This window comes from Coturnix japonica, chromosome Z (assembly GCF_001577835.2).
Source record: "Coturnix japonica isolate 7356 chromosome Z, Coturnix japonica 2.1, whole genome shotgun sequence".
NCBI classification, from domain to species: Eukaryota; Metazoa; Chordata; class Aves; order Galliformes; family Phasianidae; genus Coturnix; species Coturnix japonica.
In genome coordinates this window covers 46,350,665-46,377,486 of record NC_029547.1, presented here as the reverse complement: position 1 = coordinate 46,377,486, position 26,822 = coordinate 46,350,665, and the positions used below count along the sequence as shown (strand labels likewise).

General features: G+C 43.0%; 1 protein-coding gene across 1 annotated transcript in view; it reads right to left on the bottom strand.

The window, feature by feature from the left end:
• The window catches only part of CPLX1 (complexin 1), a 97,152-nt gene extending 73,361 nt beyond the window's left edge, over positions 1-23,791 (bottom strand). Inside the window, exon 1 of the mRNA XM_032441280.1 lies at positions 23,689-23,791. Within this exon, the coding sequence (XP_032297171.1) occupies positions 23,689-23,719 (31 nt within the window). The 5' untranslated portion in view covers positions 23,720-23,791. The remainder of the gene's footprint in view (positions 1-23,688) is intronic.
• Between the last annotated feature and the right edge of the window lie 3,031 nt (positions 23,792-26,822).

Genomic DNA, 26,822 nt, shown 5'->3' with positions numbered 1-26,822 from the left:
AAGTTTCTCATATCTGCTAACTTTACTACCACAAAACTTATTTAAACTAAATACTTCTGTTCCCAATGGCAAAGTATACCAGCCTGTGGGAAACCCTCTCTAATATATCTTACCTAACGGAAAGCAAGAGCAGTTAATTCTACAACATGCATCCTGGTGAAAAAACTCACATGCTTTATATTTTGTGTTTCCATTTCTAATATCAGGAGTATTCTTACAGCTAGCTCAGGCAAAAATACAAGGCTTATCATATTCCAGATCCCATCCCATCCTTATTCCCAATGCTTTCCAAGTATCCTCTGATAAATTTGTTATCACTGAGCTGGAGTTCAGAGGAAATCTAAATTCTCAGCCAGAGGAATATTTTAGTAGCCCCATGCCTGCCAGTGTTCAAGAGGCAACTGTACAATGCCCTCAGCAAAACATGCCTTAGCTCATGGGTGTCCAACCTATTGTCTTCCATGGGTCACATGTAGTGAAAAGAAGGTTTTAGGCTGCATGTGTATAGGTTAGTCCAAATGTAATTCCTCATATTTATTTCCCTAGAAAAATTAGCTACAAAGAACACAATAACACTATTTGATAGAGCAAATTCCCAGCTACAAAATGCTATGTTTCAACACAGTCACAACCATTAGCTGTGCATTTTTGCCAGAAGTGAACAAGTGCCTGCATGCCACACTCATAACAATCTGCACCAACAGTGACCCACTGTCATCACTGCTGAAACGCACCACCCACCAACTCACTGTGCTTACATCCATTGTTTGGTCTCCACAAACATTCAGCAAGCTTTGGTGAATGTCAATGAGTGCAATTTTTTCCACATGGAGGAATTCAATGACACACCTTTGCTTCATATGCACTTCCATGTCATACGCCATTTTGTCAGACTGCCTCTCTGCTGCCATCTGTCACACAGCAATAAAACAGGAAAGTTTGACCCTTACTGCCATACCATCAACATCCACCTCCAATGCTAAAGGCCAATATAATAAAAACAGGAGGCAATATTTCCAGAGCAGCCATTGCAAAATATACAATACTGTTAATATATAAGTAACAAAATATTTTAATTTTTAATATTTTTCTTAAAATATTTAAAGAAGAAGAAGAAGAAGAGGAATAAAAGCATAGAACTAGTGGGACGTTTCACCTTGTTTTTGTTTATTGTTTTATGAAGCTGATGAATAACAAACTTTCTTGTCCTTTTCAATTCAAATCCCCAGTCAAGTTATTTTTAGAATCTCCTTTGCATTGCGACAATCATCCTGATTATCAATTAAATAAGAAGTATAACATCTAGATCTGAACTCACAATTGCTGGAGGTTGGAAATTGTTCTGGGAGAGATTCCTACTGCACTCACCCATTTGCTGCCTTACCAACACGTCCACACAAAATCTTCCTGGCCATTCATTATAAGTAGTCGTTTATACACCTTCTGATTACTTTTTTATTTTTACTTATTTCTAATCCTTCCTAACTAGAGTTTGAGTGTTGTCTGCTCATATTTACACGCGTTTTACTCTTCAGTGCTTTTAGTTTCCATAAGAGAGCTAGGTAACCTTCTGAATTCATGGCAAGCTACCTTCGGAGTCCAACCACAGAAATCTTGAGCTGAGATCACTTTGCATCTCACATGAAAACAAATCACAGTAGTGCATTTCTCATATTTTTATCAAGATCCTGCAAATGCTACAGAGGTCGGTGTACTGTTCTATGCAATGCACTGGGCTTGCAACTGGGAAGTCTTTACAACAGGATATTGGTAGCAAGCAACAGAAGATTCAGGTTGCTACCCACATGTAATCCTCATTTTCATGAGTGATAGGTCAGTGTGGAGGGATCGAATAATGAAATTGCAAATGAAGCTAAATTGGTTGTAGAGCCACAGCTTTCCTTGACAGCTGAAAAACAGTGAGATAATAATGATACTGTCAGAGCAGGACTTCTGCACAGGTACGTCTGCCATACAAAGTGCACCTGGAAACAGGAAATTGAGAAAAGGAATGGACCCAAGCTGTACAGGAGGAAGATGAGAGGCAAGGAGGCAGCCACAACAACCATCCTTGCCATTTCACCCTGGCCCTTTGGAGCTATTCCTGAAGTGCAGCCCTGTAGTAATGCAGTACTGCCAGCGCAAGTACAAAAGCACAAACTACGCAGTGACTTTGCATGGTCTCAGTGTAGAGGCTTGTTAGACTTTCTTTATCTCATGAGATTTTGACCTCTGTAACTGGCATTATACTGTATTTAGCCTTTTTCTTTCCACGCTTTTTTTCTAATGGACAGAATGGGAAGGAAAAGGAAAAGATCAAGTTCATAAAGCTAATTTGTTTTACTTTTGTTCATCTTTCTAAACTAATCTTTTGAAAAGGTAGTTCAAACAGGAAGTGTTATTCAGTATGGTTTTATTTAAGACTATAGCATAATTTGGCACAGTTTAGAAGAATATAGGCTTAGCATGATAGCAGGTACCTTGACACTGGATGTAGGGAAGAAGAGCATGTGACAGAAGACTGAGCACATGTTAGGAGTGGAGTTCTTACAACACTCTAATGGTCAGCTAAGGAAATGCAGATCTGGAGACAAAACAGTAATAGCGTAGCAAACGGTACAAAGAACCAACACTCAACAGACTTTATACAGAAGGGTATCACAGAATTATTTGTGTCAGAAGGGACCTCAGAGTTCTCCACTACAAACTCTACCAATGTAGGGTCAAAAGTGAAATTTGCCACATTGCATTCCTTTAAGGCATATTTGCTTAATTTGAGTTTCCAGCAGAAGAAATATCAGAACATACTCATTCTTGTTTTCTTTCCTCGCAGAATGTACCCATTGCCTTCCCCACTGCCTTTTGCTCTGCTGCAAACTCTCCTCCTGTATCACATATGCCTTGGTGATTGAGTTCATTTTAAAGACAGTCAGTTTACTAACTGCTATTTGAAAGGTTAATACCTGAGGCTAAAAATCAGAGCAGAATAAAATCGTATTTCATGTTTTGTCAGCCCTCTATCACTCCACTCATATGGCAGCAAAGATGAACACTTGGGACACTGCTAGTTCTCCGTCAAGATGACAGGTTCACTCTTCTGGCATCCTAGGACTTTCCCTCAAATGCCTTAGCTCTGAATTCTGCAAAAAGCAATACTTCAGTATTTTCCTGTCCTTGAAAATAATGTAAATTCTAGCAACTTCTGAACAAACAGGATTCACTATTTTTATGAAAAGCTATCCCAGTGCATCCAGGAGGGAGATAAACCTTCTGTACAGCTGGGAGGGTATGAGAAATCTAGCTGCTTCCTAAATATGTGGTTTGTTTTGCTACTACTTATCAAACCAACAGAATAACTGGCTTCTTAGCCCTACGGGAATGGGCAGCTTTCAAACACTGTTATTATATTTGGGGGGAAGGGTCTGGAGGGGAAGATGTGTAAGGAGTGGTTGAGACTGTCTTTTAAGGGAGGCATTCTGGCACTTGATGACTACAGTTTGGGTCTTCTAAAAAGTCTCAACATATGGTGGCTTTCATTGATGTAAGACTTTCAGTCACACAGAGATCTCAGTCAAGGCCAAAATAACAAGAAAGAGCATCCATAAAGGCAAAACATTCAGTTTTCTTATTCTGTATAAAAGATGATAAAGTCTTATTATAGGAGCTATACATATGCATATGTTTTAGGCTATGCCTTCCCTTACTGATGATAAGGGGTCTGTTCATGTTGAAATGTTCTTTTCAGACAGACTGGGCACATTCTGACATTCATTAATTTAAGGTATCTCCAGAATGAAGTTACAGATCATCAGTCAAGATCACAGGAATCCCACTGATCTTCATCCTCTTATGCTAAACATCCCAGTTATTCAGTCTGGGATGTTTAATTTGTCTATGGTAGGCTTGACAAACAGTGTCTTCAAGTCAGACAGAGAGATGTGGGAAACCAGTCAACAGTTAGCAGCACCAAAATAACTCAAGTTTTGTTTTTGCTCGGAACTGAAAACAAAGACACAACTTCAAATACAAGGAAGAAAGAGAGAAAACCACTGAAGGAAATTGGTTTGAATGTTCTTGAAGTAAATCCTTGTGGCATGCCACACCATAACTATCATTAACACTACAGGCAGGACAATCTATTCAATCCTTTAGTTGGATCAATTTCTTTTTTTTCCTTTCACAAACACCAAAAGCTAATTTCCAGTTATCCAGTTCTAAAGGATGTAAACAGGTTTGCTTGCTTTGTGAACTAAGTGCACTTATCATAGTGCAGTACAGAATGAAAGGTAACAGATTTTTTCTTTGTCTCCACTTCTCCCTTCCTCTCCCAGTGATACATACACAATATACACAAAAGTGGATGCTACACTGACCGCAGCTTATGGAAATCATACCTCCTTCTGATACCTGGCATGCAAACAAAGAGAGCAAAAACCAAAGTTGCTATAACAGTCCTCAAACGTGCTCTCAGAGAAGCACAAATCTAAAGTCTGCCATGGGTTTACATGTTTCTGCAGAATGGAAGACTGAATTAAGAAGAGCTGCTTGCCTTGTTAGGCTGTAAATCTCAACTGCTGTTAGTCTGATAGGCATATTCAAATTGAGTGTGTCATGTTAAGTTTATGTCATTTAGCCCATTTTAAGAAAAGAGGATGGATGGGCAAAAAGAGGGGCAGTGTATCTTACATCAACTTCAGGCACATTTCAGTGACTAGACTACCACTGCAAGCCCTTGTACTCTTTTTTTTTTTTTTTTTTTTTTTTTTACCATGTTCCTATTTTAGTTTGTGTGTTAAAATCTCATCTACATTCTTCTATTTCCTCCTCTCCTCTCCTCACTGTGTTGCCTGCGCATAAAAAATAGCCCTTTTTTGGTTCTTGCAAGGGCTACAGTTTGTACTGGAAGCACAAATAAAGGACAGCAACAAAAGAAGTATCACCACTGTCACTCCCACAGACAAACTACAGGAATGTTTATGTTCTGCTCATCTCATCAGATAATCTGTCTTTGCATTCATACAGCTCAGAAAGCCATAAGAAGTCTACCGCAGGATGTCTTCATTTCTGCCCTCAAGTTTCTACTTGCCGTGTCTCTTTGTGTGGCCACACTCTTAATGGGAATGTTTAAGGATCAAGGAAGGACAGTGGAGATGATGAAGATATAAACAGACTTAAGGGAGTCATATTCTCAAACTGCTTCCAGTTTAACAACACCAGTTCTAACTTCACTGCAGCCTTCCTGGCCACATTATGGTGCAGAAAACCTGCTACATCTCCACACTTTCATCTTACCACTGGCTTGCCCAAATGATGAGACTATGGCGGATAATTTCCGCAAGAGATTCCAGAAGAGAAAGGGAAATTGTCTGGTATTGGGCTGACATTATGAAAGCTTCCTTCCAGCTTAGGAAAGAAAACTGCTTGAGAAGATTTTTCCTCCCACTTCTACTACATCAGCTTTAGAAACATTCTTTGTAGTCTTTCAGAAAAAGCTCTCCTGCTTGTTGCTATAATTCCACCGGGAACATGCTGCACTGAAAAAGTTAAATGGAGCCACAGAACATTGAAATAGCTCATGTTAATTAGGTCCTCCCTTTTGTCAAAATATAAAGTAACACTCCTGAAAGATGTGAGAGCTTCATCATGCTGGGCTCACATACTCAACCAAGGCTCAGATGTCCCCCGCTTTAAAAGCCACACTTTCTGCACAATACTACTTTGAGAGAACTTCCGTGGTGCTAGAAGGCACTTTGGTTGTTCAAGAAAAGAGGATCAATATCTGCAAAAACAGTCTGAAGAGCACACAGACACAGGGAATAGCTGTAGTGCTAACATTCAATAATCAGTTTCTTCCACAAAGGATGCAATACCTTGGAATATATAGCACAGACAACAATTTGGCTTAATTGGTATAACACCAATCACAAACCTTATGGTTTCTCTGCCACCATTATTATCTGAATTCCAGAATATGAGAAGTGTGTTTTTTATGGAGATTCCTGCAGCTCTATTGCAGCAGGTAACGTAAGACAAGTCAAACTACAAATGCTGCTGTCAGGATAGATCCTCATCCCTATGAGACCATTCTTTAGTTTCTCTGCAGCCCTCTTTGTGCCATGTTTCTGTTGAGCATAAACAGGGATGAAGGAATAAAAGGGAAATGGTCATCATGAAGCTTTAAATCTAACTTCTGGTTAGTAGACATGAAAGCAAAAGCAGATCTTTTTTGTGCAAATATTTCCAGCCAGCCTGATTTATATCTCTGGCTGTGACCGTTTGGAGCCTTCTCTTCTGCCAGGGATATGATCCCAATATGATTCACCTCAGCAAATATGGCCATCTGGCAGATATGGTAATAGCATTTTGCCTGTGCCCTTTCCAAATACCTGAATGGAGTCAGTTGCTCTGGGAGGTCCCTAGGCTTCTCTGAGGGGATCTCAGATTCCTCTACCTGTGTCATGCATGTTCATCAGACTGCAGAAACAAGTACAAAAAGGCTCCTGGAGACCACCTGTCTTGCTTTGGTCAGTCTGGAATCCCATGTACTATTGACTCATTTTCACTTTGGAAAGATATGCTGCAAGGAGAGTGTTATGCAAAGTCTATACCTCATTTTAATTAATTATTTTAATGACAGCATGGATGCTTATCCTTTGTTATGGCAGTGTAAGTGTAATTTGTAAGCTGAATCGTGTGAGGAAACATGAGATCTGCTTGTTAGGAGACAAAACAGTTTGCTTTACTGGATGAAAATAAAAGGGGGTGGGGGTGGGGATGGGGGGTGGAGGGGAGAGTAACCCTCAAGCGCACCAGATTGTCTGCTGTTCTTTATCTGGATGATGGCAAGCTAAAACTGCAACACAGGGCAAAATTAGCATCACAAGTGCTCTCAAATAATAGCAAGAAACAGACAGGCTGCAAAACCAAAGCTGTCTACCCAGAGAAGAATATTCAAGTGAACAAGCACAAGTATACTACCCAGAAGAGAGTGGGGACTCAATAGCAATTCTGCAGAAAAAGAGGAGACAGAGATTTAAACTACTGTCACAGCTAAGGCATGGAAGACACCAGAAAAATGAGACTAGCTGAAATTCTGTCCTGCCTCTGCAATTATTATAAGATCATGATGAGATGGAAATCAATGCAATGTGCCAGGAAATAGCTCATGTTGCAAACTGAAGAGAAGAGCTACTAAATACAGCTCTCTCAGTGTGAGTACAGCAGGCAATAAATCATCCCAATGTTCTGAGTGATTGTGATCTGCTGAAAACGTTTAAATGACCTTCACCCTGTTCCTTTTATTGCTGGCCAGAATATACAACGATGCTGTATTTCATCCTATGCAGCAAAGAACCACCATAGATCCTGTTAAGAACTTCATTATCACCTTTTGGGTAAGAAAAGGAACACATACTTACAGGAAGAAGTTGTAAATGTTCCCCAGAGGTACTGAGATCAACTTGAAGAAAGCACATTTTTAAAATGTTACATAATGAAACAATCTTTAGTTAAAATAATTTGTGTTACTTTCCACTGTCAAGCTGGTCTATCAGTTTAAGCACTGTAATGAGCTTGTTCGGGAACTTCAACACTTCAGCTGGAAAGTTACACAGATGAGTCTGTCACAAGTTAATTAAGCAGAAGCTTAGATAATGATGAACAGTTTTCATTACAAATTTGTTCTTCCACTGAAACCAGTTCCACTCTCCAGTCTCTGATGCTGGGTAGCAAAGTGGCTTACAGCACGCAACCACATATTTCTTCCTGTGCTAACCTGTCTGACATAGATCTCACAGCAGTGAAACCAAAAGACCCTGTTTTTCAGACAGGCCACTCCTTGCTGAAGCCCAGCTAATTCTGCTATGACACTGCAACAGAAAATAAAGGCTATATCCTAAAAAACATTAACAATGACACTGTCTGTCCTGCTTCATGTTTCTTTCACTCACTCGTGTGTACAGATACCATCTTTGAAGAAAGGCTTGTAGGTTGAGGCATATACTCTGAACTCACCAAATGATAAATTAGATCATCCTGCTATACATAAAGGTCAGTGAAGGTAAAAGCCAAATCAGGCTTGTTCAAACTGAGAGGTCTGCTGGCAGCGTGCAAGAACAGTGTTGGGAAGATACCAAACAATTAGCAGACACTGTGGAACTGAAGTCAGTGACATCCTGGGAATGAGGGCTTAAAGGATAACTATGCCTGCTTCAGATAGGGGGCTATGATGGTGGTGGATGGGAAGAAGAAAGCTTCCTGCCCCTTTGTGCCCTCAGACCTGTTCAGGACCCAGGATAAGCCATGAAACTGCTGGGATTTCCACATTCACTCCAAAAAATGAACCCAGAAAGGGAGAAAAATCCTTGGATAGGCATTTCTTCCTCATTTATCAAATAGGTATGAGCTCATGACTACAAAGTCAGCCAAAAGTCAGCCAGGTGTCCAAGAGGCTGATTACATGTGCTATTCTCTGTCCTTGATCAGCAGAGGCTGCAAGGGTAGATCAGCTCCTCCAAGGAGGCGACAAACTATGTCAGTTATTTTCTTATTGCCCCAGTGTGTGCTTCTTGTTTTGCTTTTAAGGTAATAAGACAGGATTTGAGTGAAAGCAAAAAAACAACAACAACAACAACAAAAACCCTACTCTGCTCAGCACAACTAATTTCTTCTATTTTAAAGAGCAGTTATTACCAGTTTTAATACCACGTAAGACTGACTCATGAGGCCGTTCCCTTACAGCTTTGCAGTTAAAGAGAATGGGAAGAGGAGCCTTGTTAAAATGAAAGCTCTACAGAGTGCTCTGCATTTCCAGTCAGTTACCTTTTACTACTTTAGCTCTAATTAAAAGGTTAACAAACATGAGCAGTGAGCATTTAACAGAGAATAAGAAAGCTCAGGTCTCTCTACTTGAACCATGAACTGCATTTAACTACTTGAATACTGACAGTGATATAATCATGGCTAGCCTTTGATTCCCTAGGACAAACCTGCATAAGGATTACAAATTACAAAGAATTCCTGTGGACAGCAGGGACTCTTCTACCTCTGAAGATATCTGAAGTTATATAATCAATGCAGTGAAGGAAGGGTTAATTTCTGCTCATATTCAATATTTGTGTTATGCGCTAAACAGTAACACCTCCATAAATGTGTGGAAAGATGTGTAGTCATGTATTTTTTACTGTGTACAACAGGGCACCCTGCACATCAGCAGTATTCTGCGGATACTGCAAGCGCACAGTAGTGAAAGGCACGGGGAGGTCAACATCTCAGCAGGGCTAGTGGTTTAGCAAAGCCAGCCTGGTTTTTTGAGTGTGTATGTGGCAATGAATGTATCAAACAGATGGGGAGGGAGTCAAAATGTCCTCTTCCTCTTAGAATGGCTCTTCAAAGTGTGTAGTGAGCTTTCTGATGAGGAGAAATCTGATGGACTTGAAGATGTGAGCAGATTCCACCAGCTGTGGACAACAGTCCAGCACACACAGCAGTATTACAGGGTACGCTGCCACCGCATGTACAAGGTCCTGTACATACTGGTGAAAGATCTGGGAAATGTCTCACTCATGGAAGAGCCAGCTCATACGGACAGACATTCTTGACAAAGTTCACCATGTTTTCTCGCTATAGACAAGTCCTGGTCTTCTTCAGGGAGAGATGCACACATTTTGCAGCAGTATAAATTGCTACGATTGCACTTTGAATCCAGTTCATCACCAAATTACTATGTCATCATGAGCAGAAACAGCACCAGGTCTAAGTGGATGAAAGACAATGTCTGACAGCATTAACAGCGACATGTATGCTCTGCTGGCAGCTCATACCAGCTTTCCAGCAGCACCATCTGAACATTAACGCTGTTATCCACAGTGCTGTGCTGTACAGTTTCACAGAGTACAATCCACTTGTCCCCATCCTGACTGCTGGCCACAGCAAATCCTTGACTTTAGACAATGGCAGGAACCAGAATGAAGGCACATAACTGCAAGTGAACAGCAGTGCAAAGAAGGATCACAGGGCCTTCTGTTCAGTGGTGGATAACTAAAGTGCATTGTCTTCAGATGGAACCAGATTTGCTGTTTCACTTCCTCCCTTCCATCACCATCCTAGTAAGAGGTGACAAGGAAGAACAGCATTTCCATGAAGCGCAGACAGCAGCTTTGACCTGAACAAATAGCATTAGCAAAATGTCAGTAGATCCAAGAAAAATACCATGTGAACAATCTGAGCCTGGTACAACCACCTTGAGAGCCTTTCGAAGCTCTGTTGTTAAGCGTATTGAATGCTATCTTGGCACCGAAGTAAGAGAGAGAACATCCTGATAGCAAAGTACTTGAAAAGGGGAAAATAAAAAGCCTGCAGAATAGACCAGTGTCCATGCCCTTGTGTGTTTGCTATTGAGAAAGAATAGAAAGTTAACCATGAAAGTCAATACAAAACACAACATAGAAGAGATACAAAAAGTATATGAAACGTGTGTCAGATGTTTTCAAATTTCAAACGGCACTCTGACCATTTGAAATCAAATGTGGCTTTCCCCTTGATGTCAGCCAGCTTTGAGTCAAGGCCTTCTAGGCCCTCAAATTATTGCTCTGGCTTTTATCTTCTGTGGTATCTGATGAATCCCTCCTGAAGGAGGAGAATTTCCCCATGTAGATGAAAAACACCTCATTCTTACAAAGTGAAGATAGAAGAGTGCAATCTTTCTTTTTTATTTTAATCTATGTGAGCTGCACTTGGAGAAGATCTGGCTCTAATGACATAAATTAACTCAGCCATCATCCTGCTATGGTGTTTCTTACCTTATAAGCACGGTCCTTCTTGATGGAGAAAAGTTAAACACAAGAAGGTGATTTTCCTTGGCCCTTCTCCTTCAGGCCTTCCTTATCTCTGAGTATCTTCTTCAACTGCTAGGCCAGTTTCAACACAGGTGGATACCTCTTTTCTCAGTTGCTGAAGTAAAATTAGAATCCAGGCTGGTGAGGACATTACCCTTCTTGTGCTCTGCAGAATAGACTTTGCAGTTCTCTATCAGCCTACTTTCAGAGGCTGAAAGAGCCAAAGAGACACAAGGTGCACCTCCCTCTGCTTATAGTCAGTGAAGAAATTTGGTGCTGGATCTCATCTATAGGTATACACCTACACCAAAGATACCCACCTAGGTGTGCAATTTGACTCTACCTGTCTTTAGGACTTAGAAATTCTATTGGATCATTTACCTCCTTCAACTCTGTGGGAAGAGGAATTTTATTTTCCAGGTTGTCCTGCTCAGCTCACAAAAAAAAACCAAACACCAAAACAGCAGCTGAAGGGACAAATAAGACCCTGGCCAATGTCAGTTTTCCATTAAGGCTTTACTGCCTGGCTAGTTGTTTACTTCTACTGAGCTTTCATGTCCTTAACCTAGCGGATAATTTTTTTGACTGTGTCACATGGATTGTTTTCAGCTGGAGTTCAGTCACTCAATATGTACTCTCTTCCTGGATCACTTATGTGCCCTTCTGATACCTCTGGTGATTTGTTAGAGTATTTGCAGATGCATCAAAATTATAAATAGTGCATGAGTATCAATGTGTTTCATGGATTCACTTCAAATAAAATGTGAACCAGGCTGCTGCTTTATTTGCTGACTTAGAGCTTCTTTTGGATTTAACATTCATTTTAAATCTTTTATAAATCAGACCAGTACCCTTTTTTTCCTCACTTTGAAATGAATAACTTTTCTTTGAATCGCATTCCAGCTAAATGTGATCCACATACTGCCAGCAAAAGCTATTGTGAGATGTCTGTCACCTGAAAGCTACTAGAATTAATGCTTAATGTTAATTTCCATTTAACAAACAAGGCAAAAAATATATGACTTTATCAACTTGTCTCTTTACATCTGCTTTATTCCCAGTTGTAACACAACCAGTTATAATTGAGTTGCAGTTTAATCAACTAAGTGGGCCAACCCGTGAGGAGAAAGGAGGAAAAAAAAAAAAAAAAAAAGAGAGAGAGAGAATCTAGGTCGCTCTGCTCTTAAGTCAACAAAATAGATAATTGCTTGACTCCAAAGCATCAATGCTGCACTTGAGGTATGTCTGAGATCTTATATAATTAATAGCATCCCTGAGTTAACCAGCCTCTCCCTAGGAACGGGCCACAAAGTCCTCTTCCATGTATTTGCAGCAGTGGAGATGGTCAGATATGATCCATCCTTTTCAGACTGCATATTATTCTCCTTACATCTGCGGAAAAAAAACAACCAACACCTGAAGAAACATTGGTCTTCAGCTGCTGTACAGTGACTTATCCCTGACCAAAATAACATGTTTAAAATAGATGGCATTTGTAACTTTTTTTATGCTGCATCAGAGTAATGCCCATGAAGGCTCAGGACCTGTAGGAATAGAATCAAGGCCGGGATTTCACTGACTTACACGGAGATTGTCTCTGCTGATCTAGATTAGCTATTCAGTGATGAGATAAATTGCTGTATTTTAATTAAAAGTTATTTTGTAAGCATATAAAAAGGACCTAATACTACAGAGTACAAAGCAAAATGCACTCTGAAGTGAGTCCTAAATAAGTATCAGACAAAAAAATCACGTAAGAACAATCAATAAGACAACTGTCCGTAACTGAGAGACAAAAATAAAGACTGTCATTAACTCTGGACAGGCAGTTCAGTTATTGGCTACTGTTAGAGTTAAAACAGCACTGAAACTGACATGCCCTGCATTAAATTTGGGGAGACAACATGAGATGTGAAGCAGCTAAAACAGTAGCATGTCTGTCGTCACTTTAGTCATCATCTTCTCTGTGTTTGCGACCAAGAGGATGCATTTTCCAATGCTCCCAGGCAATACAGTAAGATACACAGACAGCTAAGAGGGATGGTACATTCCTCTTCTATTCCAGAAGCCAATATCTTACTATGGGAGAGAGTCTGCTTCCTGCCATCTGCCTGTGTAGCTTTAAGGAAGGCTGTCTTTGGCCAAGCGCTTCTGAATTAATCATACAGTTTGCAGGGGTCTAGGGTGGGAAATTACCAAGCCGCGAGGACAGAACCTCACAGTGCAGCAGGATACGCCAGAGCCCAAATCATTCGGTCCTGCAAACAAAATACACCTCTGTTCCTGGGTGCAAAACCAGAGCACAGAACACACTTTTAAAATATCTACTGGGGCAGACATCTACTTGAAATAGGGAGGAGGTTCCACAGGGACACTTAGCTCTGAAATAATTTGTTTCTCATATGTAAGGTAAAACAAACAAATGAACAGATAAGCTGAAAATAACATTACAGAAAACCTTGCCTCCATGTGAACTTCATGCTGAAGTAATAGAACTATACAAAGAGGAATGGAAAAGGACATGGCAGGTAAAGTGATCTCATTGGCATAGTTTAAAAACATGATGTGTGATTCTGTTTAGCCAGCCAGAAGGGCTCACAATGAGTCCACTTCACCTACACTTTGCCTCCAGTTGAAACTAGATGATCATTGCGGTCCTTTTCAACCCAGGCTATTCTATTATTCTACAATACAGCATCAAAGATCCTGATGCCACAGGGCATCAACTACAGCTGATTCAAGCTACAGCTGTTATATGAAGCCCCAAATCTCTGCTTGGGCTAAAACATCACAGCTAGAAAACTATCCAGAGGACACATGAGCTTGTTTTACTCAGAAAAAAAACTAAATTACTTTCAATTTGAATCTGACAGCTGATTTCAGACCATCCTTGAACAAGTAAGATGACAGAAATGGCATAGCCCGCCTCGATAACATGAAAGTTTCCAGGCAGGGGAAATCTAACCACAGCTCTGTGACACCCTCACTCAAGGAGCATACCCGTGACTCCCACTGAACTGACCGGATCCCTTGACCACTTCCGAGACTACCATGTACTGGAATAAGATCAAAATGGAGTACAAAAACTAAGGCTCTTTTAAAGACAACTTGGTTATTATGGAGCTTCTTATAAATGATCATTCAGAGGCTGTCTGTTCTATACCTCTGTTATGAAGGTATAAAAGTACTCAGAATAGAAAACAATTTCCTGTCTTACTGGCCCTACCTGTACCCTACCATGCACAATTACACTGATACAATTTTTGAAGCCCATCTGAGAACTGGTTTCTATTTTTCCCTGCTTTCCCCAGCAGTGGGCTCCCCCCCCTTCCTCTCTTCTCTTTCACTAGACAAAAACGCTCTTAATTCCTGACTCAAGTATGCTCATGGCCAATTTATCCCCATTATTCTTTTACCGATATTGTCCTTCACCTTAAATAGCTCCTCCTTCACTGCAGCGTTTACTTCTCTCGTGTATTTAGAGAGAGCAGTTGTGTCCCCTCTTAACCTTTTTCTTCAGCATTTTAATGCATCACCATGCAATTATAATTTTCCTCTTTCATGCTCCTTTTAATCTGTCACTGTGCAGACTGGCTGACATGGAACAGGAGCAGCTGATGTTTAAACTGTGCAGTAAGAAAAACACACAGGAGAAAGTTCAATTGACACAAGAAGAGTTTTAAGGATGCAGAATGCAGGGGGAAAAATAATTAAAAAAAAATAAAAATACAGAGACCTGCCTGTCTCTAACACAGGTCAGAGTTTGTCTAAACACTCTCACAAGCAGTTTAATTCCCAGACAGGACTGTGCACAGCCATAGGTAATGCAATAGCAGTTTCTGCAAAATTTCTCCCTTTTTTTTTTTTAAAGGAAAAAAAAAATCTTCAATGTAAAAATAATTCTGCAGGAAAGTACAAAATCCTGGTTCATTCACAAGGAACAAAACATTTCACTCAGAGCCACCGGTGGATCCCTTTTTTTGTTCTTTAATGAGGAAACCAAGAAAAAAAGGCAGCACTAACTTTTGTTCTTTTGGGCTGCCTTATTTGCATGTTTCATAAAATATAGCAGAGCTTAAACCAAGCACTCAGACCAAATGTTCAAATTCCATGCCAATTACCACCCTACACCTACACCCTACCCTTGAGCATCACTTGGAATTGCAGAGTGCTCAGAAGACAACAGAGCAGTCTCACCTGCAGTAGTAGTGCAATTGGACAAGAGTGCTTTCAGCGCTGCAACTGATGTATATCTGATGGGGAAACAAAGATGTTGACAGCTACAGCTGATTAGGAATAGTGCGTTTTAAAAGAAAGTGAAACAGACTGAATGAAACTCAACTATTTCAAAAGGCAATCAGAAAATTGCCATGAATTCTCACAGGACGCCTAGGTCCTAAAAATTAATACTGTCATCGCCATCAAATACTACAAGCTGGCTTTTTTTGTTTCATTTTTTTTCTTTTTTCTGGTGTCAAGGAAGAGTGGCACAGATACACTTAACGCCAGAATAAAATAACTGGCTGTCACAGATTAAAAACACAGCTGTTCGGGCACGATGTGTTTTTCTTGCATAGTCTTCCAAGTTTATGCTAAGCCTTTCTCTTCTTGATTGCAGAGAAATACAAACTGTTTATAAAGAGCGTTTTTGGTTGTTGTTTTTTTTTTTAATAAACTCCTTTCAAAGTCCTCTCACAAATTAAATTCTAACACCTGCATTTTCAAGGAATTTAGCACATAAGTACATTTTGGACAGACACTGGAATGCAGACCAAGCAAGCAGATCCACAGCTGCTCCCCCTTCAAGGGACATGCAGAAGGTCTCTCAGCATACACAGTAAAATCGTGGAAAGTCATATTCATCACAAATATCAAGTCAAGGATAAACATCTAAGCCCGTTAAGTCTACAAGTTCAGTTCTACCAAGAACCAAGAGGAAGGTGTACCAGAATAAAATGGAAAGCTGTTGCCTTCCAGTGAAGAAGTCAGTGTTTGGGTGCCCAGGTCATGCTTGGCCCTGTCCTGCTCTTGGGATAATGAGCCCACATACTGTTTCCTACACAGGGGTGCTGAGAGAGCCACTAACCCAGAGAGCAAGTGATCTTCCCAAGGACTCCCAGTGTTCTCCCACAGATGAGTCCAGCAGCAGAGACAATCAGATCTCACCGAGTTACCTAAAACACAGGCTTCAAACTTCTGTTCTGCTGGTGCTAACTTTGTGGACAGCAGCAGAAAAGAGGGACACAGACATGTACGGTTTAGCTCTCTGCTAGCTTAAGCATTGACACAAATTCCTTGGCCATCCCTTCTCCTTTGTTGTCTGTTTCCCATTTATTGTTCCCATTCTACCAGGATATGAGTTATCAAAACAGCTCCAGCATTACAGACTGAGGTGTACTGGTCAGGCTGGGGTGGGATTCCCTCCATATAGTGCTGTGCTTAGGGCTTCTAGGTATAACACCATTGACATCACACTGATATTTTGTCTACTGCTGAACAGTGCTGGCACAAAATCTAGGCTATCTCCAAGACCCCTAAAGTTAGTAGTTAATGGTGGACAAGAGGTGGAAGGGAAACACAAGTGGAACAGGTGGCCTAAACTGTCAAAAAGGATATTCCATACTGTATGACATCACATTCAACAATAAAAGCTGAGAAAGAAGAAGACTTCACGAATACATCTGTCCTCCCAGCAATTGCTACACATATTGAGACCCTGCTTCTCAACGCGTGGCCAAACATCACTTGCTGATGGAAAGTAGAGAATAATTGTTTTCTCTTTGCTCCCACACCACCTTTGATTGTTGTTTTTTTTTCTTTAATTAAATTATCCTTATCTCAACATGTGAGCCTTTTGGTTCTAGCATCACATTTTACCCGATCCCAGCTATATTTGAGGAGGGAGAGTAAGTGAGCAGTGTAGCCATCAGACCACCAAACTTGGTTTCTTCATTTCTTTCATTATATTCCAGAGAAAATATTGCACAGCCCTTTCGATCCTGAATTCCTGTTGTTGTATGTTTGACATTCCTGCAAGGTCAATATCACTGCAAATAAGCTGCAAGGTTCAACTCATGCTGCAAAACAATAAGTAGCTGCTAAGCAGCTTCATTCTTGTATAATAATGACAAATTCATATTTCAGTAAGACGTACATCAGAAAGTGGATTAAATTTACTTGTTTGTATTAATGTTTTTCTGCAATGACAGTGTCTAATTTGAATCATCTCATTTAAAACTGCACCAAAAAATCAATTATCGAATTGCACAGTATGATCATCGATTTGCTCCTAGAAAAAGATGTACACAATTTGCTTAAGCTATTCTGTCTCTAATATGCACTGTGATTCATACCAGTGATAGGAAGATCACTAGTAACCCCAACCATGCCTGTAATTACAGCTGTCACCTTAGCAAACCACATGATCGTCCACCCAGCAACCTGTGAAAATTCTAAGCCTTCTCAGCAATGCCCCACACCACTCACTAATACCAACCTACTGGAGACAGAACTGACTATAACCAAGCTTTTGCAATCATGTTGTAGGCGAGACAGTAGGACAGCAACCAACACAGTTCTCAAAGCCACAGCTTAGCTAATGCTCTAGGTTTTGTGCAACCTTAAGCAAGTACTCGACCCCAGTACATGTAATGAGCACACAGAGGCAGAGAAGCGTTGCAGCCCCCCAGAAATGTTCAAGGCAGAGTGCCCTCTGCCTTACCACTGGAAGAGAACAGCACTCATGAGAGATACAGTATGCTTCATCTACAGCTCTTAGAAGTAGGGGAAGAAATTCCTGCAGTATTGAGGGACTCATATCCTATAGACACCACACTGAGAACCATATTCCTTCTCTTAATGCTTGAAACACTGATGGATTTCCATCCTGGAGACCACTAAAACTTGCACCTTAACTTCTTGCTCCCTAAGGATCAACACAAAGGCAAAACAGTGGTTTGCAATTCAAAGTCCCATTGTTATCAGGACAGTCTGAATAAGTGTAACATGACAGGGGCCAGACTCCTACCCATCTCCACATCTGTTTCTCCAAGAGGTGCTTTCTATGCAGCATAGACCAAAAATTCAGCACTGACAAACTAAAACTGAGCCAGAAGTATTCAGTTGGTAATTAAGTCCCACACTCCAAGATAGCCAACTTTCATTGTGAAAGTTATAATAAAAGTTGGAAAGATTCAGACGTATGGCAATGGATGTTTAAATGAAAAGCGTGCAGAACTTCTGTCAGAGAGGACAACACTGAGGAAGCATGTTCAGTTCTACCATTAACAAATTCCAGATGAATTCCCTGGTGCATATGACATTTCCTCATTTTCTCCCTCTCTGTGAAAGAAAGCTTCTCACCTACCCATGTCACTCTTCTTCAAGCTGACTCTTGGCAAGCAGATGCTCAGTCTTAGTTAAGCCCTTAATGGCAGATCTACAATCAGCAGGCCAAAGGCTGCTCATTTTGTGCAAGGATACTAAGTAAGCACAATCTTTGTGCCATTTTACAAATAAGGCAAACAGATGTAAGAAAAGAAACACACGAGCATATATATGATTCTAAAAGTCAATGGACCCAACAGAAGCCAGTGAATACAAAATAAAGTCTCCCGAAGAAAGGCACAAGAAAGGACTCTGCCAGTATTTATTTTTCTAATTTGTATTATAGATAAGTCAGCTGGCCCTCCCTTCAGTTATTCCATCAGATCATCTCCACAGTCAATGATCTGTGTCCTTGAAAAACTTCTTTCTCCTTGGCTTTAATGGGAATTCCTGAAGAACAAATGTCTACAAGGTTAGCACAGAAGGATCTGGCATCAAAAAAAATAAACAAGGAGAACTATTATCTGCTATAGATTAAAAGGCCTTGAACACTTGCAGAATCTATGTTTACTTTGCTTTTCTGTTGCCCCCATCTCGGCAACAGACATCATGACTGCACTCAGCATAATCCAATTTCTTGAAGAAAATATCTTTGCCAGCAGTATGCATTAAAAAAAAATCCAATAGAACTATCCCTTCTGAAAAATGTATCCATCAGATATCAATGCTACCTCTTCATCTTCAAAATGTCTTTAAAATGCATGTAGTCAAAGCATTAGACAAAGAAGAAAGGATCTGTAAGACAGTGGATCAACAGCACAATCATATTACAGATTGAAGCTGCAGCCTTCACCTCATGCTCTTACTCACTTAACAGTTTAGAAGTTGAGAAAAAAAGGCAGTTGGGTCCCCAGCACTCACCAAATGCCACAGTGTGGTGGAGGTCTCCTACCTGAGATTCCCCTGCCTATGACTTGCAAGCATCTGACTGCAAAACAAAATACATCATGTGTCCCATACATCAAGGATTACAGACAAAGGAGACCCCAGCTGTGAATTCTAGCACTATGTCTGGGTGCCACAACATGAAGTTCTGCATTGCAGTTTCAATCCCACTCCAGGACCAAACATTAACATAAGCAGTGGAGCACAGCTTATGTGATGCATGAGGTCCCAGAGCAGGAAAGGCTCAGCAGAGAACTGCAAATGTGAGAGAAAAGGTGAGTTGGAGGAGGCAGAAACTAATGTGCCCATTTCATGTTCTGTGCCACCCTAGACAGGTGCCTTTCATAGTGCTCAGACTTACTGACATCTCCAGAAGAAATCAAGGACTTTAACTATCACAAACAAGTGAAGTCCGGCAGCAAAGCACGCATTTCAGAAGCTTCAGAGAAAGAAGCTGCTAAGATGTTGTTAAATGCCAATAGTTTCCATCCAGGCTTATCTGCCCTTTGCACACTCACATCTTCACTAATACAAGTTTAGCTTAGGGCCTGCTTTTTCAGAGCTTATGGGCAGTGACTTAAATCCTATTATCTTTGAGAGCGTTTAAATCTCTCACTACCTTCAAGAACAAGAGGATTCCTGCTGGACTGAGATCTGTGATATACATAATGGAACCAAAGCAGCAGCTGGGGGACAGAAAGCAGTCAGTCCCACCTGCTGACATATTCCAGATGGCAATCTGCTTGCATTTGTTTTCTGCCTACTGTATTTCAGGAAACCTTATGAACAAGTCTTCACTGAATCTTGATGGATAAAGAATTCAATGCCAAGCAGTAGTCCTCTCTCTAAGCTGCTGCCAATAACACTGAAAATCACGCCTGTATTACAGCCCAGTGAATGTCTAATCAGAAACACGAGTCCGCTCTTCCTCCTTCATAGGGTTTAAACAGTGAATTCAAAGAATTAGGACAGTATGAAGAAAGAATTTAGACAGTACCCTTTACATGCATCACTACATGAAATATGTTACCTGACTAATACAGTAGCTGACACTAAGAAAAGTCACCATTTAGGATAGGAATAGCAGTTATATGTTTCTCCTGTCTATTGACAAAAGGAGCACACTAAAAGGGGCCAGCAGAACGCTATATAAAGCAGAGTAGGAGCTATTCTGGCTGCTCTGTAATTTCCTTACCTTCACAGCTTTCCAGCCTGCACAGTGCCCATTCTCTTAGTAAGAAATTCTATTCATAGTGATCACATATCTGTGAAATCTGCCTCACCTTTCCAAGAGCTCTCCCCTTCCCTTTAAGAAAATGCACAAGTCCCTTGACCCTGAAGTCTTCCAGTAAAAAGAGGTGGCAAAGCAAAGCTTAATGAGAGTTAGCATCTGTTCTCTTTCAGACCGTTCGCTCTGTTTGTCCAGTCCACAGTGATAAAGGAAGTGAGCCAGAACAGTGTGACTAGCAGTCAGGTATTAAAGCATCCCTTGCTTTCACACAACCAGTGCAAAACTAAGTGATGTTCGTTGAAAAATACCATAGTTAAATTCTTCCAGGGACCGTATTAAGTCCTTCACTGCCAACATTTCCCTGAGAAGTCATACATCTTGGTCTATAAATCATGATGACAATGCTACAGAGCTCTGACCTGTCTTGCTAAAGAGCGCCCCTAATGTGAAATGCAATCATGCAACCACACTGGTTGTGTTCACTTAGTGAACTGTCACAGTAACAGATAAATGACCAACAGACATCTGTGTTGATATCGGTTGGTGTGGAGTGGATCTGACTATGGGCAGAGGTAAAAATACCTTTTTGCTGTCATTGTCACTTCTCTGGCAGAAGCAGTGATTTTAAGCTCTCAAGTTTCCCCTTGTTTTCTTCTTGTCATCCCACACAGCAAATCAGAACCATGACTGTATTTCAAATCTGTGCTGCTTGTACTGCCACATAAACAGTACAAGGGGGCACTTTCTACAGAGGGCAATGAAATGTCCTGAGTGGAGAAAAAAATAAAAATGCCACAGAAACCAGATGGCCAAGTAAGGTAATATTTTGTAGTGCTTTACTGGATCACAGCCCCCACTACATATGTGAGGGTCAGGAATTTTACCTTGAAGGGGCCAAGAATTTGCAAAGACATCTCAAACCTACTAACAGCCAGGCAATGACTGCTGCCAAGACTAGCAGCAAAATCCCAGTGCTGGCAGCACAGCAGAGGAGAGACGTCCACTGTACAGGCACAGCAAGCTTCTGCAGACTCCCTTTAACTGCAGGTCACGGAATGAACATATTCTGCTTCAGAATAACCTGCCAAACTAATTTTGTATCATCCCAATCCTCAAGAGTTTCACAAACTCACAGACTCCTACACCACATAACATAACTATCTTTCCTTGCTTGCTAACTCATCTCAATAGCTTTCTAAAACACCTTCCTGCTTTCTACCCCTCTGACTAGCAAGGCTCCAAGGAAATGCATATCTGATTGTCAGATGCCACTAGAGACCCAGGAAGCATGTTCAGAGATTGCCTCAGAGATGGGAGAACTCCCAGAAGGATCATGAATGCATCAGTTGTGGCTTTACCACTGGATGGGAAACCAGCGTCCAAAAGAATCTTCACTTCCTATGATATGATATATCTGCCCTGGAAGTAGCTGTTTTCCCTCTTTAAAACCATTTCTGAGTTAAAAATACATCTCTGCATAATGAATGAACATTTTCTGTTTTTTTACCAGTCCTCAGAGCCTTCTCCTCTATCCAGCAAGGGGCAAATGTCAGGCCCAGTTTGCTAATATACTATGTCAGATGGCAGAAGAGCTGGCACCCTGGGCAGCATCTTGCTGCAGACATGAGATACCCAGACTTCACCAACAGATCCTTCCTGAACTTGACTTCTCAGCAGCTCCTATTATAATGCAAATCCTGACCCTGCCACGCAGGATTATGTTAGAATGAATGTCTGCCCAGATTAAATGCTGTTTGGTACAAGCACACACTGCTCCCAACTCCAGCTCGTCACAACCCCACAATAAGAGTATGCATCTCAGCTGCTACTCCGCTTCTGCAACCCTCCACACCCCTTGCAGTCTCCAAGCTGTTATTTCTCTTCAGTGGGCTGCCTGATCTCCAACTGCACAGGCTGTTTTTACCATGCAGATCCAGGTTCATTTCCGTGTAAGCAACCTTACAGTGTAGATAACCTATATAAAACCTGCCCTCCTCAGGAGTGTTTCTCTTTCAGATAGGCACAAACAGTGATGAAATGCAATACCATTACCACAAGAACATTTATTTTCTTATGTAGGATCAAGTTTGATCACACAAAATAGAAGGAGATGAAGATACCTTTTATCTTCAATTTGGCCTTCATATTCAAAACACCACAATGAGAACTTCGGATATCACTCTATCCTTAACTACGAGATTTTGCTCCCTTGGTGAGAAAATAGTTCATTCCTTGCAAAAATGGAAAACACATTTCCATGCCACATAAAACTGTCCTGCAGTAGATGTCTCTACCATGTGCTGAAGCATATGGTATCAGTAACACTACGCATGAGACATCTTCTCAGTCCCATGGCTACAGTTTACCTCTTCCCCCTGCTCGCCCCCCACCCAAAAAAAAAAAAAAAAAAAAAAATTAAAAAAAAAAAAAAAAAAAAAAGGAAAAATGCACACATCAGGTATAGTAAAATAGAGGGAACAATCAGAAACACATCGTGGCTTCTTCCAAGGCCAAGCACCTCTCAGAGACAGCCTGTATTCGGTATTGTTCCAATGACAATCTCACTTTTTCTGAGCATTTGGGACAAGCAGCCCAGTAAGGTAACGCAACTGTGACAGGAAAAAAAAAAAGGAATCTCACTCCAGAACACTTTTGTGTTGGATTTCATTTCTCTCCCCTCACTGCTGTTTTTTTCTGCTTCTCATCACTGAGTTAAAGAGGCTCATCACACATGGAAGGAAATACATTAAAACCATATTAAAGGTCTGTCCCCTAACTACATCAGTTGTGAGGGAACACATTATTTTTTTTCCTGCTTACTGCAGCAATATTATTAACAAATATCACTTCCCAAATGCTAGGTCACAGAAACCAAACTTCTCTTCAGTAGCCATTGGTCACAATCTACCCAAAGTCCAGGGGAAGGATGGAGGAGAGGCTCCCACCCACCAAAAAATGTCAGTCTTTGGGAGTCCCCTGATTAATTCTTCCTACTCTCTTTGCCACTGCTGCCTCAGAAGACAGTACAAAGCAAGACGGCACTTATGCACAGTACAGCAGGACACAGCTGGTAGGGTCCCAGCACAGCCCGAGTCCTTCCAGCACATCTGCCGTGGGAGGCATTCCTCCCTCTATGACATGGGGCTTTGGTGTCTGCTTGTTGCTGCCCTCTCCTGCTCAGATTCTTCCAGCACTTGGCTCTGGGATCACGAATCTGGCTGGCATGTCCCTCTGCAGCCACCAAATAGCAATTCCGACCGCAGCCCCACCGGAGGCTCTCAGCAGACCATCACGTCTTGCACCGAGAGGGAAAGGGCGATGCGAGGCCCCCCACGTGCAGGCTGCACTTACCTCCTAAGGCTTGCTTCATCACAAAATCCATGGCGATGGCTCAGGGGCGCTGCCCAGCTTCACACCTCGCATGCACGGAGACCGGCAATCCGCGGCGGGCAGCCTGCGGGGAGGGGCACAGACACCAGAGGAGCGGTTTCTCCCGGAGGAAAAACGGCGGCTGTTTGCTACCACCTTCCCCACCGCCTTCCTTCCCAGCCAAGTTTCCACCCGCAGACCCTCGGACTCCAGCCCTACAGGACAAGGCAGGGGGATGCCAGGCAGTGCGAGGGTGGAAGGGGGGGAAGGCAAGAGGGCAGGGGAGCAGTGATGGCCCGAGAGTGCGGGTGGCCGGCAGCGCGGACGAGAAAGCGTTAAAGCTCCTAACTTTCTCTCTTCCCCGCCCGCACCTCCCGCCACCTGGCTTCCGGAGGGGGCATTTGAAGGTGAAACGCTCCGCGTGTGCCCGGCGGGGCGAGCGGGTAGGATGAGCGGCGGGGATGCAGCCGTGGCGGCGGGACGCGGGGATGCGACACCTCTCGCCGGGGATCCCGGTGCACTGCCAGCATCTCCCCGGGAGATGCTCCACCAGAGCCGGGGACGGACCGGCGGCGGGCGCAGCCCGGTATCCCCTCCGCGCAGCCTGCTGCCTCCCTTCGTTGGCATCGGCTCCGGTTCCCAGGTGCCATTAGGGCTGCACCCACCGCCGCCTGCCCGCAGCTGCCTCTCCTCGCTGCCCTCCCGCACGCCGCCGGCACGCACCCTTCGGCACGGCACGGCACGGCACCCTCCGTCCCGTCCACCCCGTGCCTGTACCTCGCTGGCTACGTGGGCGCTGTGCGGTGCTGGACAGGTGCTGCGGACCGTTCCGCTGCTAGCGGCTCCGACCGGCACCCATGTGCCAGCGGGCAAGTTGTGGATGTGAAGTGGAGGAGAGAGAACGAGTCCGAAGCTTCTCCCTACTTTTCCCCCGCGCTCCTCTTTTTATCACGGGATTTCCGGACCATCCCACCTACACGGTCCCTCCTTCCTCCTCCCCCGGCTGCTGAAGCCGGGCTCTCGCCCTCCCCCTGCTTCTCGCTCCCCCGCCCCTTCCCTGTACCGCCCTCGCTCCTGGGCTCTGGCCGCGGAGGAGGTCCCCGGCTCTGCCAGCCCCGCGGAGGGGTGCGCGACTCCATGTGTGCACCCCCTGCCTCATCTCCCGCTGTCTGCCTGCACCAGGGACCCTGCCTCTTCGCCTGGCGGAGATGGGGGAGGGATTAGCCCTCCGCTGTATTTTGCCAGCGCTTCCTTGGTTATCCTCAGGGGTGTGTGGGAAACGTCTGCAAATACTCCTTCCTGCAAAAGGTGGGAAGGTGTGGGAGTGATCCGCGTCTTCCGCTCTGGGTCATTCCCGGACATCTCCGCTCGTCCCCTAGGTCCTGAAAAGAGTTGTCAGGCAGCGAGGAAGACAGGGAGCGAGCAGCGCCTCGTCCTCTCTTCTCCTTCGGCTTGGATTGTACTGTGGCCGGACGGACCGCCGGCTGAGCTCTGCGCTCCCTCCCTGACAAGGTCCGTCTGTATCCCAAGGGAAGATGAGGGGAGGGCGGGGGCAAGGAAGGGAGGAGAAGGACCCTCCTCCTCGCGGTCGCCTGATGAAGAGCGTGAAGGCTGCGGTCCGCTGTCCAGCCCGTGTTCAGAACGGGTTTTGAAGGAGAAGAGGAAGGAGAGGATCAGAGCAATACTCCACCCCGGGTACTGGGCATGCCGACAGCCCTCCCGGGGCTGGGTGTAGCGGGCACGAGTTCTGCAGCGGATCGGTCCTCCTGTCACCAGCAGGAGAGGTGGAACGCTACCTGTGCAAACCGTATGGAGCCGAAGTGGTCGGGGGAGGACGGGGACTGCGGAAAGGGGGAGCCCCGGCCGGGGGAGCAGCGCGATGGTGTAATCGGGACACGGTAAAATAGTTTCACTGGTTGACTTCATCTGAAAGTCAGGGAGGGCCTCGTGGGGAAAGGCAAGCAGGTCTGGCAGGCACGGCAAAGAGCCTGCTCACTGTCCAGCAGTGCCGGCTACCGTGGCTTCTCGGTGCCTGCTGCACGCACAGCAAGGCATGCTTCGGTGCTCAAGCCAGCATCCTCCCACCTGGGTCTGACCCAGATTGCTCCTAGAAAGTGATCTCTCAGACAGACCCTAATATCAGCCTAGGAAGCTCAGCTGAATAGAGATGTGCTTTGCTTGTACTGACGGTTTTCAGAAAAGTAAAAAAAAAAAAAAATAGTAAGAAGCAAGAAGAAGGTAAACAAATAAATAAACCCTCTTTTAATCCCTAACTCACATGCAAAGGTGCTTTATCGTGGTCTGGTCTCCAGACTACCTACTTTTTCCAGATGATTTTTGCAGCTGCCAGAGAAACACAAAACACCTGATTCATGGCACTCACCACTACACAGCTCATTTTTCCTCATAAGAACTAGGCACCAGACTATAAACCTCAATGAGACACAGATATTCTCAGATTCAGGATTTCTCTGCCACTCCACATATGAACTTCCAAGCAACTCTTAACTCTCACACGATGTACCTTCACAACAAAAAATCAAATGCTTTTAAGCTTGATTTTGGTGTCTTCTGTTCAGAAGGCACTCTAAACTATCAGTCAGGAAAGATCCCACCAGTATTCTCACCATCATCACACAGGTTTCAAATACTGAGAAAAGGAAGGGCATAGTAAAAAAGAAGTGACGTAGTACATAGAACTTTGTCAAATAACAGATTCAGAAATAATTCTGGGGAACTCTTTTGCTTCTGAAATGGAACACAGTAGGCCTGACACAACTTTTGCTCATCATGCTGAGGCACTCATCTGCATGGATGGGGATCCAATACAAGATTTATCAGAGATTCGTGCCTTTGGCAACAGGAGAAATAGCATCTTGCTCAGCCATAGCAATGATAAGAGCAATGCTCCATGGATATTTTTTTTCTGATGGCATAGATTATGGCCGTAACTTTTTATGAATGTGAAGCTGGCAATAATGCAATTTTAGTATGTTTAGTGGGCGAGGACAGAAGACAGAAATAGCGGTGATTTCTGGGAAGGGGAAGGTGCAGATGCGGGTTATTTGTCAGCACCATGGACAGAGGAGCGCCGCCGCGTGTGGAACAAAATTGGG